This window comes from Ovis canadensis, chromosome 25, assembly GCF_042477335.2.
Source record: "Ovis canadensis isolate MfBH-ARS-UI-01 breed Bighorn chromosome 25, ARS-UI_OviCan_v2, whole genome shotgun sequence".
In the NCBI taxonomy this organism is placed as follows: domain Eukaryota; kingdom Metazoa; phylum Chordata; class Mammalia; order Artiodactyla; family Bovidae; genus Ovis; species Ovis canadensis.
The window spans coordinates 25,813,849-25,831,836 of NC_091269.1; the positions used below are offsets into that span (position 1 = coordinate 25,813,849).

Sequence of the window (17,988 nt, forward strand, 5' to 3'; positions counted from 1 at the left end):
AAAGTGTATTCCTACACACTTTTTCAGTCCCCTCAATACGCTGTCACTTAATAAACTTTACTGTGACTAGGAAGACAAGTAATATGAACTTAAAAGTTTGCTACAAAGTACGAATTTCTTTGGTAGATCTGACAATTGGCCTAAATCTACAATAGAGACTGGGAACACACAAAAGAGAAAATCTAAAGTATAATATAATCAATACTACATACTTTTTGAATTACAATTTTGTTAAAGCAAATACCAACCATGGGCAGCCTCTCAACTTTTTAAGTTGAAAGAAATAAGCTAAGTTTTTAGCACTTATGATTACTAGTAGATTCCCAAAGAGAGGACTTACTGTACTGATAAAAACGTAAGTTCTTCTTGTATAAAATTAGAAGATTATTTTAACAATTCTTTCTTTTTAACATTACTAGTAACTTTTTGTTTAAAAGCAGTAATAACAGAAATGCTGAATCTTTAAAATGAGTTCTAAAATAACAATAAAAATTGCATTTGCCTAATACTATGAAACTTTCAAGCTGAAGTTTCCAACGTACTTTCATTTTTCAAAAAGGTTTAAAAAAAAAAAGAAAATGAAAGGAAGAGAGAAAAAGGAAATCTAAAAGACCTTCAACTTACATTTCCTTTAACCAAAAATTAGCATAGTACCCTAGATGTGCCAGGCACTCCACTGGAAACTTTGACAGATTACAACATTCATTCCAAACTAACTCCTGTATTATTCACCCTATAAACTTAAATCATTCAACCCAACACTTTTCTATAGAAATTGCTGTCCAATGCCAAAGAAGATATTTTTTTCTAAAAAATTTACTTGTCACTGTTTCACACAGGTCAGACAGAAGGTGACGGAGCTAGCATTTTTAGCATGATTAACAAAAGGGATTCATTTCTGAAACATCACTGATTGTTTTTTTATTTACATGAAAGTGAAATAGTAATTCATCAGATTTAAACTGTTTCATGTAGGAGTTTATAGCACCTCAAACTCAAAAACAAAACAACCTAAAAAAAGACTGAATTTAACTACTTTGTATAGCTGATAAATATTTAAGTAGTCACAGCTTTCATTTTCTACCATGAGCATGTACTCCAAATTTTAACTTGGAATTAAAAATTATTTTTAAATAATTCAAAGGACTGTCAAAAGTAGTTGGAATTTACATTTTAACATACTAACTGTTGCTTTTCTATCCCTGTGAAAACCCTCTACTCTTTTCAAGCTCTTCTGAGTTTGTAATGGATGAAAAATACCTGCTAGTCTCTAAGTTCCAGTAGTTGAATCTAAACATTTCAGATATCTAAAGCTTTTCATCCTAAAGTGGGTTAAAAAAATATGGCAGCATTCAATCACATATTCTCTAAAGTGAAAAAACAACCTGTACTAAGTTTATGACTATAATTTCTTCAACCATTTAAGCAAACCATACTCTTTTAGACAATATCCTCCATTCAGTTAACATGTTTACATTTAAAAGGAACCTGGCAATCGGTTTTATCATAATGCAATACAGCATCTGATAATTTATAGACCTAATGGATCAGCAGAGGAAAACACACCATATAATCCTAAATCCCCGGAAATACAAGGAACAACTAACTGCTGTCTCTGAATTATGTAAAGATCACCAACATTCTCTTCAAAAAATCTTTCAATTAAGATTATATTTAATTCTCCTAAGCAAGGAGGTCTTCGGTTAAAAATTGACAATACTGTTCACACAATAAATGAGATGTTCTTTCATCAGGGTAACCGATAGAACCACAATACAGTTCAGTTTCTAGAATCAGATTACTTGACCTGCTTTTAAAACACTTAAATTCACGCAGCTATTTCTCTCATTCCCCGCAAAGAGAGAGGTTCTATAAGGAAAAATCATCCTCAGCGAGATATCCTATAACCGGCTCCAACTCCACAGCAAAGCCCACCGATATCCACACCAGCTGACCCTCGTCGTCTCCGGGGACGAGCTCGGGCGCGAAGCCACCACACACACCTTCCTCAGCAAAACTCGTTGGGGCCCCCTACCCGAACTCAATCAAAGCCCCCACTTCCTAGATTCTCTGGCCCCCAGGCTCGTCTTCTGGAGATCTTACCTTCATGATGATCCTGGGGCCGCGATCTCCCCGAAAATACCAGATTCACCTGCACCTGGAGAAGAAACAAAAGACACCCCGTCAACATCACGGGCACCCCTCTGCACTGGCGGAGGCGGAGGGACTCCAGCGAAGCCTGCACGCCGAAAAGGAGCTCAAGGAGGCGTCAGCCCCCAAACCACCAAACGCCGATCCAGGGTCCCCCTCTGGCCCCGCCATCCCCGCAAACCTGGCCACCTACACAGCTCGACAGCTTCCCGTCCCCATTGTCGGGACCCGACGGAGTTTCCCGTCTCCGACAATGACGCCATTTCTGTCAGAGAAGAAACTCACAACAAGCCTGGGGGCCGGCGCGGGGCCGGCCGCCCTCCTGCCCGAGGGCCTCCGCGCCGTTCCGGCAGCTCCCCCTCGAAAGGGCCGCGCACCCCAAGTCCAAGCGGGCGCAAGCCGGGCCTGGGGGAGCACAGCAGGGGCGACGGACGGGCCGGGCGGGCCGCGAGCTGCACCGACCAGCCGCAGAGCCTCAGCCCACGTCCCGCTCCGAGATGGACACCCGACAAGTGGGAGCGGGATCCGAGGGGACAGCGAGAGCGCCGAGGGGGCCAGGAGGCGGCAGAGCTCCCCCACCGACCCGGGCCCCCCACCGCGGCCGAGGGACGCTAAAGCGCTGAGTGTGCGGCCGCCAGGCTGGGGGGCGACTCGGACTCGGCAACTGCGGGGGGCGGGGGAGCTGCACGGAGGCCGAGGCCCCGAATTTCCGTGCCCGGGGAGACCACCAAAGCGACCTTCCCCGGATCCTCGGCCGGGCCCAGTGACTCCCTTAATGACCCCCTTACGAGACCGCGAAAGCCTCAGAAAATGTCCCTACCTTCCTCGGAGGCGAGCTCCGACCCTGGCACGTCCAGAGTCCCCTCCCCTGCTCCCCCCCAAAACCAGCAGGCCCGGGGGAGAGATGGGGGAAGAAGGGCGGCGGGTCCAGCGGTTGCTGAGGCTGAAGCTCCGGCTCCTCCTCCTCCCGCGGCGGCGACTGGTACCTTTGTTTGGCGGCCGCTCGGGCTCCCTCGCTGGGGGGAGGGGGGACGACGAAAAATCTCTCCCGGACTGGAGGTCTGGGCCCCCAATCGCGCTGCCCTCCACAGGACGGCGGCGACAGACCCTCTGCGACTCCCTCCGAGCGAAAGTCCAGGCGGTGGCCGTGGCAGCGGCAAGCTTAAGCTGAAGAGTCTCCCTCCGCTCCGGCGCCCGAGCTCCTCACTCCGGACTCGACTGACGGGCAAACATCGCTTCCCCCCCCACCCCAAGTGCCCCCCTTCCCTCCTTTCTCCCCTCCCCTAGACTTTTTTCCCCTCCCCTACCTCTTTCCCGGATGGCTTCTTAGACGACCTCGGATTGGTTAGGCTTCTTTAGAACCCGCCTATACCCTGTTCCTATTGGTCCCCGCGATACAAACAACGACGCCATTTTCCCACCAGTTCTATGGAAACAGAAAGTTACGCCTCAAAGCTCCCCGGGAAATGTAGTCCAGCCTGTCGGACCAATGCGCGAAGCCTCCCCCCGGAGAACTGCAAGACCCGCAATGCCCCGCGCCTCCGTGAGACAGGCGGGGGGAACGAAAGGGGGCGGAGCAACAAAGCGGAGGGGAGGTGGCAACGACGCCTGCGCAGTGTGACCGGGATGGCGCATTTTATTGCACCGAGTAATGCGGGGTCGCCGGCGGCCGAAGAGGGCGGAGAGTTCTGTGGTGAAATAGGGGAAAGTATTCATGTAGGCATCGGAAGGACCCTTACTCTGAACTATAAGGTGGGAAGCTGATACTGGGTACAGCTTACTCCCGGACCCGCGGCGTGAAAGTTGTGATATCATCCTCGAACCGTGAGTGGCTGTGGTGGCGGCTGGGGGGAACCCGGATGGGGAGGTGGGTGGGGGAGGCTGGGAGGCGGAGCTGAGAGGAAAGAAAGAAAGGAGGGTGAGGACCCGGATGCTGAACCGGATTGTGTATGAATTTTCCATCCTCTGGCTGGAGAAGGGGAGGAGCCGCAAGGGACCCAGTGGGGCGGAAGGGGCCCTCTGGGCGGAGAGGAAGCGGGCACCTCACCGACCCTGTGCTAGGGGAGTCGACGTTTGAAGCTCTTCTGCCAAGGCTGTGTTAAAAATCTGACTCGAAGTTATTTAAATTCCCTCCCTGTATCTCCCCGGCAATTTTCTTCAGACCCATCCATCATCTCCTGGAGTTTGGACGGATGTGCTCTGCGCTCCGCAGCCGCCCTTATATTTGTGTGTCGATTTGGCAATACTGAAACCAGATCCTTCCCTTTAAAGAAAAAAAAAAAAACCCACTTTGCATGATATTATCACTTTTCCATGCCGGAGTGTGCCTTGAGTTTATCCTCTAACGCGTTGGAAGGCACTTGCCATTGGTTCCTTCGTTCATTTCACATATTTGAGCGCCTACCATGTGAAAAAACTGGTGTGGCCCCTGCCTTCCTGAATCCGAGCATAAGACGGACAGGATGGGCACACACGTCAGTGTGAAATGGCAACAGGTGTGATTGCTACGAAAGAGAGTGTCACGGTGATATGAGAATTGGAAACAGGAAATTTGCCTTAGGGAGATGAGGGAAGGCTTTCCCGGGCAAGTAAAGATCGAGCTGAGAGCAGAAGGTTTAGCAGGAGTAAACTTAAGGAAAGAGCATTCCAGACAGAAACGGTATCATGTTGGAAAGCCTTATGCCAGCGGGAGCTTTTTAAAATATGAAGAACTGAGGCTGGAGGGCTGGGGTTTTGACTGCGAACCTGACACGCTTTGTTAGGGAGTTTTGTTCTGTTTAAGAGCCATGGGATAACGTGTATGGGTTCCCAATCAGAGAGGGGAGATAGGACCAGATTTGAATTTAGAAAAGGTCACACGGTGAAGAGTAGAGGACTAGAAGAGAGGGGCAGGTACTAGGGAGTCCAGCCTGGGGGTTATTGTCTCCATGGAGAAGAGAATTTGATTTTGTGTTAATATTCATAATATATTGTTTGAACAAATTTAAGGCAATTTCCCAGTTTTGAAAAGGAGTAGTTTCAGACTCTGAACAGAGGCAATCTGTGGTGGTGGTTCACTCTAAAAGTAAATTAGGCACAACATGGTAATGAACTGCACATCAATAAAATATTTTAAAAATTAGTAGAGTGCATGTAGCACAGTAATGCCTCTTTGTATTCAGGCCTCCTATGTCACAGCTAAAATTGCTAGGTGTGATGAATTGCAGTCTTTTGGGTAAAGAAAAAGGTCAGTCAGAGTATTGCCACTGTAATAGGTATTGCCACAGGGTTGTAATGTAGCAACAGTTAAACTAGACAAGACAAGAAACGGGCTGGTTGTCAGTACCTAGAAAAATTGAGGCTTCTATGTTTCCCCATTGTTGAGAATACTTTGATATAAACGTTTTTTGGGAAAGGAAGATTAATTGACCTATTTGTTAGGTGAGTATTCTTAAACTTTCTTGAATGATCAAAGGAAAAGATGTTTTTTTAAAAAATTCATAACTCATATTTTCAGTTGAAAAAAACATCAAACAAAACCCACAGAATTGAAACAGATTAGCTCTGGTATCTATCCAGCAGTGTATAGTTGCTACTAATTTAGACAGAGACAAAACAGAATTATTCAGAGTTGGTCTTACAAGTTTTTTTTTTTTTTTTCCTTTTGGCCACACCGCATGGCATGTGGGATTTTAGTTCCCCAACCAGAGATCCAAACTCTACCCCCTGCATTGGAAGTATGGTTTCTTAACCACTGGACCACTAGGGAAGTCCATATTGATTTTCAAATTATGTGTTCTGGAGGCTGTGAAAAAGATAAACAGAATATTTGTTCTCAACCTAGTTGAGAAGAGGTGGCTACTAATTGGTTTAAATAAAATAGTATATATATAGTACATTTTTAAAATTCTACTTTTAATTCTGTTCAGTAATCTCTTACCTAAGTGATTATTCTTCCTGCATATCATCTTTTTTAATCTCTTAAGAATAAGGTAATCTTTGTCAGACTTCAAACAGTATAGGTGTTATTAGGTTACTTCCAGGTGACACAGGTAAAAAATCAGCCTGCCAATGCAAGAGACAGGGTCAGTCCCTGGGTAGGGAAGATCCCCTGGAGAAAGAAATGGCAAACCACTCCAGTATTCCTGCCTGGAAAATTCTGTGGACAAAGGAGCCTGGCGGGCTACAGTCCGTGGGGTCACAAAGAATCAGATATGACTGAGCACACATCAGGTTACCAAACTGGTATTTGGATTATTCCAAAGTATTTTCTGAACTTTTTTTACCTTGGGACATACTTAATTGTTGTTCAAGGCAGATGTACCAGTTTTCTGTATGGAAGTTTTCTCTTTGGATTCATATCGCTAAAAGGATTTCCTTTGGAAAGTGCAGGTTTTTATGATCCTTTCACCTAGATATTCAAGAGTAGACTACAGGAAACACACCTTTCAATCCTTTAGCATGATCCTTGGGACCAAATCATTGTCTCAAAAAACAAAAGTAGACAAAGGTGAGAAACCTTCTAAAATGTCCAGATTAGGAATGAAGACTTCCCCGCAACCACCCCCCCCAAACAAAAGAAACAGAAAAAAAAAAAACAGAAATGAAAATTCCTTAATAAGAGGACAAAAGTAGCAATAGATATTTATGAAGAGATAGTGGAGATTCAACAGTAAAGGAGGATTCTAGTAAAATTGTGAGTGCAATTTTAGGAAATACTGAAGTAAATGTAAAATTCAGAATAATAAGTCACCTCAGGGGAATATTTTCAATAATATCATTGCACTCAAGGGACTTCCCTGGTGGTACGTGGATAAGAATCTGCCCACCAGTGCAGGGGACACTGATTCGACCCCTGGTCCAAGAAGATCACACATGCCAGAGGGCAGCTAAGCCCATGTGCCACAACTAAACCCACATGCACTGGAGCCTGTGCTCCACAACAAGAGAAGCCACCAGAGTGAGAAGCCCATGCACCACAGGAAAGAGTATGCCCTGCTTGCCACAACTAGAGAAAGTCCACGCACAGCAACGGAGACCCAGCGTGGCCAAACTTAGTAAATTAACTAATCTTGAGAAAGCTTCTTTTATAATTGCACTCTTGAGCGCATGTCTTAATCAGAGTGTCTAAAATGGATTGTGAAGAAAATGCATCAAAGAATTTTCTCCTTGTATGCTTACATTTTAAATATACATTTGACCCTTGAAGAATGTGAGTTTGAACTGCTCAGGTTCCACCTATACTCATATTTCTTTTTATACTATATACAGTGTTACATGATCTGTGTTAGACTTAAATCTGTGCCTGCAGAACCAGGGATACTGAGGTTCAACTGTGAAGTATTGATAGTACTCAAGATTTTCAACTGCAGAGGGGAAGGTGTTGGTGCCCCGAACCCCAGTGTTGTTTAAGGGTCACATTATAAAACATATTCATTTTAATGCTCTTAGAAAACAAAGTATGTTTTCTAATTTATATGATCAATCAAACACAGAAGTATCTAATTCTGTGGATTTGTTTTTAAGGTCTCATAGGTGTAGAATTTTCACTTAAAACCAAACTGAACGTTTACTTTTACTAAAACATCTTGAAATACAAACTCCTTTCCACTTTGATACTCAATTACATCATCTTTATGTTTCTCCTTTTTTACAGATCAGCTTTGAAATTTAAAAACAATGGAGAAGACTCAAGAAACTGTCCAAAGAATTCTTCTAGAACCTTACAAGTACTTACTTCAGTTACCAGGTAATAGTTTAGTCATAATACATATGGGGTCATTTTCCCCACTCCAGTACTCTTGCCTGGAAAATCTCATGGATGGAGGAGCCTGGTAGGCTGCAGTCCATGGAGTCGTTAGGAGTCGGACACGACTGAGCGACTTCATTTTCACTTTTTGCTTTCATGCATTGGAGAAGGAAATGGCAACCCACTCCAGTATTCTTGCCTGGAGAATCCCAGGGACAGTGGAGCCTGGCCGGCTGCAGTCTATGGGGTCACACAGAGTTGAACACGACTGAAGCGACTTAGCAGCAGTGGTCATTTAATATTAGCGTACAGAAAAGGTTAGAATTGCCAGCTCTTGAGACTTTCTATAAGGAGATACATATAAGGAAAATAATTATAAACTTTTACAGTTTTTTTTTTCTTAAAAGGGACATCTTTAAGGCACCTCTTTAAAAATACCCAATTTTATAACATAACTAAAAAATACTTAAAACATTGGAGTGTCTCATTAGAAGTTTCATCCTTTATGGATGTGACACATTTTTATTCCCTACTGTTTTGATATTAGGGGGTTTTATGCCAGTTTGTGTGACAACAAAAAGCTACACTTAACTCTTTATGTTTTTGGCTGTGGTGGGTCCTCGTTGCAGCACGTGGGCTTTCTCTGGTTGCGGCGAGCAGGGGTTGCTCCTCAGTGAGGTGCAGGCCTCTCACTGCAGGGGCTTCTCGTTGCAGAGCGTGGACTCTAGATGCACAAGCTCGGTAGTTGTGGCCCATGAGTTTAGTTGCTCCACGGCATGTTTCCCGACCAAGGATCGAACCAGTATTCCCTGCATTGCAAGGTGAATCCTTGGCCACAGACCACCAGGGAAACCCCAGACAGCATTTTTTAACACTACTACTTCCTGTAAGAGACGAATAGCAGTACATTCAAAGCACATTACTTAGAAGCATAACCTAAATTATTCCTCTACAAAGATGAGTCACTTGGACATGGCTTAATCATATGTATGTGCTTGTTTTATTTTGCTAATTTTTTTTCCTTAGCTTTTCTGAGATGTGATAGTAGCAAGTAAAAAGTCATGCATTTGATAAATGTGGCTTCTCATAATAAAAATTCAAACCGGTAACTCAGGTGAAAAGTTAGGAATTCCCTGGCAATCTGGTCGTTAGGACTCTGCACTTTCACTGCCAAGGACCCGGGTTTAATCCCTGACATCCCACAAGCCGTGCAGTGTGGCCAAAAAAAAAAATAAGGTGATAAGTTGGCAACCATAGGAAGACCTATTTAGCTCATAGTGTGTCTCGGTTATAGTGTAGTGATGATCTCAACTCAGTCACAATTAAAACTTTTTACTTCAGTTCCAAAGTGCACATGTGGGCTTCCCTGGTGGCTCAGTGGTAGAGAATCCACTCGCCAGTACAGGAGATGTGGGTTCAATCCCTGATCTGGGAAGATAACTGAGTGCCGCAGAGCAACTAAGCCCATGTGCCAGAACTGTTGAGCCTGTGCTCCGGAGCACTGTAACTGCAGCTCCGGAAGTCCTTGTGCCCTAGAGCCCATGCTCAGCAACAGGAGGGTCAACACAATGAGAAGCCTGCAGACCACAGCTAGAGTAGCCCCCACTCAGCACAACTGGAGGAAAGCTCATGCAGCAGCCAAGACCCAGCACAGCCAGAAGTGAAGAAACATTTTAAAATGAATAAACTGCACCCTTCTCTTGATGAGCATACCTCAGGGGGAGTTAGGGCGTTTCTATCCTTTATGAGCTGGGGGAGGGTCAGTGTGGTTGTCCCAAGCCAGAGAGTGGTAGCTCTGCCTCCACCGTGGAAACCATCATGATTAGTGGTATTCCTACTCTAGCAGACCGTGACGGAGACACGCTTGCTACTGCCAATGCTTCAGAAGCATGGAGGAGAAACAAATGGAGAATGCGAGGCAACATTGCCAACTGTTCAAGAAAAAGCTAAGAGACTTCTTTTGGGTGAATTTATTCAGCTGCCAGTAGCTTCACTTATTTTAGAGTCTCAAATTGAGAAAGGTCACACTGTTTCTTCTGAACTCCCCCCACCTGTTGCTGGGCTTACTTTGTTACGAGCTGACAAACACTGGTTGGAACTGGGCTACTGTAAAACATGCCAGTATCAGTGATGATAGGAGTCTTAGCCAGTATTTCCCAGTGTCTCCCACTCCACTACTATACAAAGCAAGAACTGCCTGTAATTACACGTTAATAATAATGCTTACCTACCTAATGAACTACTCCAGTAGTTTTAATTCTCATTATTCGGAAGTAATGTTTTAGACCTTTAGATAACATATTTAAAACTCATTAGGTATCCTGTCTTTTTGTTTTTTAATCAAATATATTCTTGCATTCACGGTAGACTATAATCTCAAAAGATTTTCCTAAAGAAGCAGGAAACGGTTATGCATATTTTTCACAGAGAGCTTCAGAGTTACTAAAGTGACTTAAAGGTGGGCAAGACCACTTACTGTAAAGCTACTCTTACAATAAAAGGTTATAATAATAATTTTGGACATTAGGGTGTTCTGAAATTAGTGAAGTATTAATAGAAAGACTTGTATTTATGTTTGTTTATTTACCTATGCAGAAGGGTAGGTCCCCAGGCCTTTGTAGTTGGAAGCCGAGGAAGAAGTAAGCGTGCAGAAAGGGAGTCGGTAATCTTAAGGTCTTAAAGAGAAAACAGTCATTATTGTAATATTAAAACCTGAAAATAAAACCTGAGTATGTGTAAATTAAGCCATTCATTTGACTGTTTTCCAAATACATCCTGAAATGAAAGCGGAAATATGACTGTACATTGCTTCTCTGTTCTTCATTTTCTAATGAAAATGAAGCTTGGTGTTTAAGTGATGAAGTTACTTTGCACAATTGTGCATTCTCATTGTAGCCCAGATTGACCTTTGTCAAACTGGAAAATACATCAGATGTTAAGGGTATAATTGCTACTGAGACCATGTTCACCTTAAGGGTTAATAGAGGACACTATTTTCAGAACCCTAAGAGAGCCTTCCCTTTTAGACTTCTCACAGAAAGTGAAACTTTTTTCCGTTTGGGTATGTGATGGGGGTGTATGTATTCACTTGTTTGGATGATCGTGGCAGAGAAAAACAGATAAGACTCAGAAAATACTGTTTTTGTTTACTGAAACTTTTAATGTAACTATTTCTCTGAAGCCTAATCTGAAATTAGTATGTTACTGTGCATTCACTTTAGCAGGAAGCTCATAGAACATTTTTATTAAATGAACTGATTGTGGTTTTTAGCTACCATTTCTTTATCTGGGCTAAAACAGCTTCTAGAGGTGACTGTTAACCAAATACCTCTCTTGAGCTTTCTGTGTAAGAAAAAGATAATATTGAAAAACTAATAGCCCCAGTCAAAATAAATTAATTTTTGACTAAATTCAGGATGTTGAAAAGGAATACTTCATGGGATGGTGATCTTACTTTTTGCTTGAAAAGAAACAAGCTGTCCAGTCTCCAAAATCTTAAAGGCAGATAATTTTAAGAGGTCATTTTATAAGGTAATTCAGTAGCAAAGTACCTTTACTTAGAAATACCTATAGTTATGTATGGGATGGATAAACAAGGTCCTGCTATATAGCTCAGGAAACTATGTTCAGTATCCTATGATAAATCATAATGGAAAAGAATATTAAAAAGAGAATGTATATATGTATAACTGAATCATTTTGCAATATAGTAGAAAGGTAACACGTTATAAATCCACTATATTTCAATTAATAAAATACCTGTAGTCTCTGAAATAGGCTAAGTAACTGCCACTAACTAGACTGTCTCCCTTTTCAAAAAAGGAATGAATTAGATCATAATTCATTAAAAGCCATTCTATTCCAAAATTGTTGATATAAGTTACGATGAAAGGAGTGGGTTCACTGATGGGCCGCTGTTGCTGCTGCTGCTGCTGCTGCTGCTGCTGCTGCTGCTGCTGCTGCTGCTGCTGCTGCTGCTGCTGCTGCTAAGTCGCTTTAGTCGTGTCTGACTCTGCAACCGCATAGACGGCAGCCCACCAGGCTCCCCCGTCCCTGGGATTCTCTTGGACAAGAACAGTGGAGTGGGTCGCCAGTTCCTTCTCCAGTGATTGAAAGTGAAAAGTGAAAGTGAAGTTGCTTAGTCATGTCCGACTCTTCATGACCCCATGGACTGCAGCCTACCAGGCTCCTCCGTCCATGGGATTCTCCAGGCAAGAGTACTGGACTGGGTTGCCATTGCCTTCTCCAGATGGGCCACTGGAGTACTATAAATCTGTTTCACCTGCCTAAATTTTAAAAGGTTATGTGTCTTTAGGATATGAGTTTTGGCAGTAGGGACCCAGCAGTAGAAGATAAGCTCTATAGTAGGTAATGAATTGGTGGGGCTGGCTTTATCAAGTCTTATTAGTTTTAGAAGAAGTTTCTGAATGTGTTTCTTATAATTAAAATATTAATTTATTGCCAAATTGTATTCTTTAAATGCAGGTAAACAAGTGAGAACAAAACTTTCACAGGCGTTTAATCATTGGCTAAAAGTTCCAGAAGACAAGCTACAGGTATTTAGGCAATTATAATGTCACTATTTGTTTTGGGGGTTTTTTTAGTATATATTTATTTATTTATGGCTGCATCAGGCCTTAGTTGTGGCACACAGCATCTTTGTTGCAGTATGGTCTCTCTGTTGTGGCACGGGCTTAGTTGCCTCGCATCCTGTGGGATCCTAGTTCCCTTACTAGGGACTGAACACACGTATCCTGAATTGAAATATTCTTAACTGCTGGACCACCAGGGAAGTTCTCTAACTTCATTTTTAAGCCCAAGAAATGTCTCTAGATAGTAATTAATTGTAAAAACTAAGACACCTGACACTGATAATCTGTTATATGATGAGTATTGGTAAGCTCTTTTGAATAATTCAAATAAAATGAAATTTTTCAATTGTATTTTTTACTAGATTATCATTGAAGTGACAGAAATGTTGCATAATGCCAGTTTACTCATCGATGATATTGAAGACAACTCAAAACTCCGACGTGGCTTTCCAGTGGCACACAGTATCTATGGAATTCCATCTGTCATCAATTCTGCCAATTATGTATATTTTCTTGGCCTAGAGAAAGTCTTAACCCTCAATCACCCGGATGCAGTAAAGCTCTTTACCCGCCAGCTTTTAGAACTCCATCAGGGACAAGGCCTAGATATCTACTGGAGGGATAATTACACTTGTCCCACCGAAGAAGAATATAAAGCAATGGTGCTGCAAAAGACAGGTGGACTGTTTGGATTAGCAGTAGGTCTCATGCAGTTGTTCTCTGATTACAAAGAAGATTTAAAACCACTACTTGATACACTTGGGCTCTTTTTCCAAATTAGGGATGATTACGCTAATCTACACTCCAAAGAATACAGTGAAAACAAAAGCTTTTGTGAAGATCTAACAGAGGGAAAGTTCTCATTCCCTACTATTCATGCTATCTGGTCAAGGCCAGAAAGCACCCAGGTGCAGAATATCTTGCGCCAGAGAACCGAAAACATAGATATTAAAAAATACTGTGTACATTACCTTGAGAATGTAGGTTCCTTCGAATACACTCGGAATACTCTTAAAGAGCTTGAATCTAAAGCCTATAAACAAATTGATGCTCGTGGTGGAAACCCTGAGCTAGTAGCTCTAATAAAACACTTAAGTAAAATGTTCAAAGAAGAGAATGAATAATGTTAAGCCATTCTCGACTAGGCCTGATACTTAGTTGACTTTTTTTGTCTTTTGGCCCATTACCTTTTAAAAAAATTGGACCAAGCTGTTAGTCTCCAAAAATTGAGTGACAATGATGATGTGAGTAAGGTTGTTTCCAGTTAGAATTCCTGTGTACAGATAATCATCATAGTACAAAGCTGTAGGAATCAAAAGGAGCCACATTTAAATAGGTCTTATTTGAATGTCAGAATGTGCTGTGTTGGGACCTGGTGGCCAAGTCTGCCTCGCATGTTCTGTGGATTCTGTCAATAAAAGAAGACTTCAGCTTCCAGGAACTTTTATCCACATACTTCCTAACTGTACTACATGGGCAGTTCACAATTCATCTACCCCATTTCTGCACCATCAACTACTTGGGACCAGTTTCGATAGCTCACTGGCCTAAAGATCAGAGGAACTCTTGTTTCTTCCTAAATGTTGTTGCTTAGAATAACTCATTCTCCTCCCTGGAAATTCCCTTACTTCCATGAAGAAGCTGACCGTGAAAGTAAGCATTCTGGCCCTTTGTTTCAACTCGTTTTTCCCTTCCTCCCTGTCCAGCAAATTCTGCTGTTTTAACCAAGGACTCTTCACTGAATGAAGTTTACACACTAGCCCAGATGCTTTTTTCCTCCTAATGTAACTTGCTACCCACACACGTGCTCAGTGCTCTGTCGTGTCTTGACTCTTTACAACTCTGTGGGTTGTAGCCTGCCAGGCTTCTCTGCCCATGGAATTTTCCAGGCAAGAATACTGGAGTGGCTTGCCATTTCCTCTTCAAGGGATCTTCCTGACCCAGGAATCAAACCTGAGTCTCCTGCATTTCCTGCGTTGCAAGCAGGTTCTTTCCCACTGAGCCAGCAGGGAAGCCCTAATGTAACTTCCACCTCAAAACTAGTGTCTGGTTATAGTGGTATCTTTCCATTTGGGAAAAAAGAAAAGGTATATGCAAAAAGTATTTTAGGAAGGAGTCTTTAAACCTTTCTTAGTAGTAAAAATCATAAAAGAGTGATTGGCTCACTGCAAGTCAAAAGCTGGGGCAACTAACCTTTTCCTTCCCACACACATCACTAACCGCCTCCCCCCCCCCACCCCCACGCGCAAAGGCAATCAGTTGCTTGAATGGAAAAAGGAAGTAGGCATCTTTAATCTCTGATTAAAGGAAAGAAAAGAGTTAACCTGAGAGCCAAAGTATCCAAAAGCTAGACTCAGGCACAATTAGCTTTATAGTGCCTTAACCATGACTATCCCTTTGTTTCATTTTAAACCCTAAGCTCCTGGAGCAATCTTGCGGCCCAAGAGCTATGAAGAAAAAGAGACTATTTTCTGTAGTAAGAGGTGTCACTGACATCCCAAAGTTTGTATTTCTCAGTGCAATATGTTATGTCAGGTCAAATTACCATATACTTTTGTAAGAGATTCTCACCAAAGCACCCAACCTAAGTGTTTTTTGAAAAAGTTGGGTATTGCCTTTACTAAAAATTTGAGTCTTCCATTTTAATTGATCCAAGGAAGCCTCTTCTGAAAATCAGATATTTGTGCTACCCTACAGATGTTTGAACTTTATTTTTATGAACCTATAACTTAAACTGGATTACTCAGAAAGATCTAATGCTAACTATATTGACAAATTACCTGTAAGTATAAAGATTGCTTAAGTAGGTTATTCCTTACCTAATCAAATTAATTTTGGCCTGGTGCAACTCATGATTCTTTTGTCATTTTTATCTTGCTTTTCAGTGACAGAAATGCTTGGCAAAGAGTTGTGTATTAAATCAAAAATCTTTTTCACTTGAACTGTAGTCATGGTGGTTAACACAGAAGAAAACGGAATTGATTTTATTTGTTGGCAAAATCAAAAGAATGAAGGCTAGTTATGTTGACAGAAAGGACTTTCTGACCTCAGCAAGGTTTTAAATGCATCAGTTCTCCTCACTGTCAGCTTCCTGAGTTGACTTCTCTTCCTAACCTATACTTTGTAGTCATTCTCTTCAGGGACCTTTTCAAGAGCTTTTGTCAATCACCTTCCTCCTTTCTTTAGGCCCTACTATCCTGCCAGTTCCCAGGATGAATCCAAGGTTCACATGCTTTGCCCTTCCCATGTTGCCTAGTGCTACTAGGGGGATGTTTTCAAAACTGCTATTGCCGCCATTGCAAGTTAATGTATTAAAGCCTCAAGAGCCCTTTTATTTTCCATCTAATCCTGATGATGAAGATTTAAAATCCCGATCTAGCACCCCAGCTTCTGCATCCTTCTCCCGTTTAAATGTAAACTCTTCTTGCCTTTCTTGCGCTGTACTCCTTTAGGTCTGTCTTCAAATAGTCTGCCTTCATCTCAAGAAAAGTTTGTCCTCCTGCGCTCAGCCAAACAAGCTCTCCTGTTCTTCATTCGCTCCTCTTCTGTCTCTTGAGGGCCTGTTTCATTCCCTGCCTTATATCCTCAAGATTTATCCATTGGCTCTTTTCTAAACATTATACCAAGAGGGAAGAAAATGTCCATTTGTGAATTTTCTAGTAGGTACCCCGTTTTATGTTTTTCTCTTCGAGCATTTACTGAACAGAGCCAGGGCCTTGAATACAGATCAGAGCACTTTGTTCTTCTGTTGGCTTCCCATTCTGTATGCACACGTAAATATGTTTAAGTTTAGAAAGCACTGATCCATTGTATTAAAGTACTAAACAGTTCCCTTCCTGTAACCTCTACCCACTCCAGTCTATCCAGTACACTCCAAAGCTGTCTTTCCAAAACACAAATCTGATTGTATCATTCCCATGTATCAAATTCTCTGAATCCCTAATACTGCCATCTATAAATCCTTTGGCACATAAGGCTTTCCAAAATCTGATCTCTCCAACCAACTTTACCCATATTGTCTAATATTTTACTCTCCCCATACACCTTATTCTCTGCCAGAAAATAATGCTCATCATTGTTGAGATACTCCTGTTTGTCATTCAGTTCATTTAGAATATTTCTTGAGTGCCTATGAGTTAGATATTTTGTTAGGCTTTGGAGATAGAAGAGTGACAAATACTATCACTTAGCCTCATGTGATTTTCCTGTAATGGAGACTGGAAAGTAAATAGCCAATTACTAAACAGTATTGTTAGTGCTAGAATCTGAGCCCCTAATTACTTAACATGTCTGCTTCTCCCATTGGATTAGAAACTCATTAAGGGCAAGGACTGTGACTTACGCACACTCCTATTCTCAGTAGCGCTTAATAAATATTTATGAATGAATAAATCTCGACTTGAAACTAATCTCCCACCTCTCAAGGGTTCCATTAAATATGATGTATGTGAAAAGATACCATAAACTTCAAATGTTACCTTTTATGTTAATGTGGTTCTTCTACCTCTAATTCTTCCTCTAATGATTCTTATTGAATGTTTTTCCTTCCGAAAGCATTTCTAGACTGTTTACTTTCAGTTTTGTCCATACTTAGTATTGTGTCAGAACCCTGACCTCATATTCAAGTTTCTGTATTTTTAAACTACCTATTCATCTGAGTTTTCCGTTAGCTTGAAATCAACATATTTAAAATCAACTTAGACCTCCCTTCCTATCCCTTTACCAACCAAAATGATGGAATGAAACTGCTTCGACCTCTGTCTCTTCTGTCACCATTGGCATTTTTTTTTTAATACCCTCACCCCCACACACACCCTGCCCCCGCTTTTTTGGCCTGAGTTCCCCCACCAAGAATTGAACTTAGGCCACCTGCAGAGTAAGTGCAGAATCCTAACCACTGAATCGCCAGGCAAGTCCACCACTGCCATTCTTAAAGTGACCCAGTAGTATGTCTTTGACTTATTAGCCTTGCCTCCTATCCAGTCCTCCCAAGACTTGTCCTTTGAGATGTCTCTTCTCTCTCTCTTTACATTTTCACTTCCTTTTCATTTTCACTACGGCACTTACAACAACCTTTATTGCCATGCTGATATCTGTTGGTTGGAATACAGAAAAGAACTCATGATGATGAACCCCATAATAATATGAACTGAGACATAATACAGTTGGCATTTGGCTCCCTAACCTCCCACCACCTCCAGTTGGCTAACTGCAGATTTATTATTTGATTAAGTCTTAGAATAATGCAACCTCAGGTTTTATGTGATTGGATATATTGGACCTTACAGTTCCATGGCAGAATTTTACAATACTCTTGGTAAATATTGTAGTAGTGTAATAAGCAAAGGTTTAGCCCATTAGAATTTTCAATAGAAATAGAAATTTCGGTATTAGCCCATTAGTTAAAGTTAATTGTGTAGAGTGTTTAATGGGCGTCTTGTCACAGAGATATCTGGGAAGCATTTGCAGCACTACCTGCCCTGGCATGCACATATGAAGCACTCTGTGCTTTAGGAG

At 42.0% G+C, this 17,988-nt stretch overlaps 2 protein-coding genes across 8 annotated transcripts in view; one reads left to right on the forward strand and one right to left on the reverse strand.

The window, feature by feature from the left end:
• The window catches only part of ARID4B (AT-rich interaction domain 4B), a 140,085-nt gene extending 136,614 nt beyond the window's left edge, over window positions 1-3,471 (reverse strand). For 3 of the 6 annotated variants that reach the window (XM_069571574.1, XM_069571572.1, XM_069571578.1), the window contains exons 1-2: window positions 3,138-3,442; window positions 2,104-2,158 (exon numbers count right to left, since the gene is read on the reverse strand). In XM_069571574.1, coding sequence (XP_069427675.1) covers window positions 2,104-2,109 — 6 coding nt within the window. In that variant the 5' untranslated portion in view covers window positions 2,110-2,158; window positions 3,138-3,442. Of the gene's footprint in view, window positions 1-2,103; window positions 2,159-2,971 lie in introns of all 6 variants that reach the window. The other 3 variants (XM_069571577.1, XM_069571573.1, XM_069571575.1) reach the window with 2 other exon arrangements.
• An 85-nt stretch (window positions 3,472-3,556) lies between these two features.
• GGPS1 (geranylgeranyl diphosphate synthase 1) lies at window positions 3,557-16,863 on the forward strand. Of its 2 annotated transcripts, none has more exons than XM_069571592.1 (4): window positions 3,557-3,975; window positions 7,787-7,879; window positions 12,365-12,435; window positions 12,834-16,863. In XM_069571592.1, exons 2-4 carry the CDS (start codon window positions 7,810-7,812, stop codon window positions 13,593-13,595), a joined length of 903 nt encoding a protein of 300 aa, XP_069427693.1. In that variant the 5' UTR covers window positions 3,557-3,975; window positions 7,787-7,809; the 3' UTR covers window positions 13,596-16,863. The 2 variants fall into 2 exon arrangements, with proteins under 2 accessions (XP_069427693.1, XP_069427694.1); XM_069571593.1 differs by having other exon boundaries at window positions 3,771-3,975; window positions 9,723-12,435.
• Window positions 16,864-17,988: the final 1,125 nt, after the last annotated feature.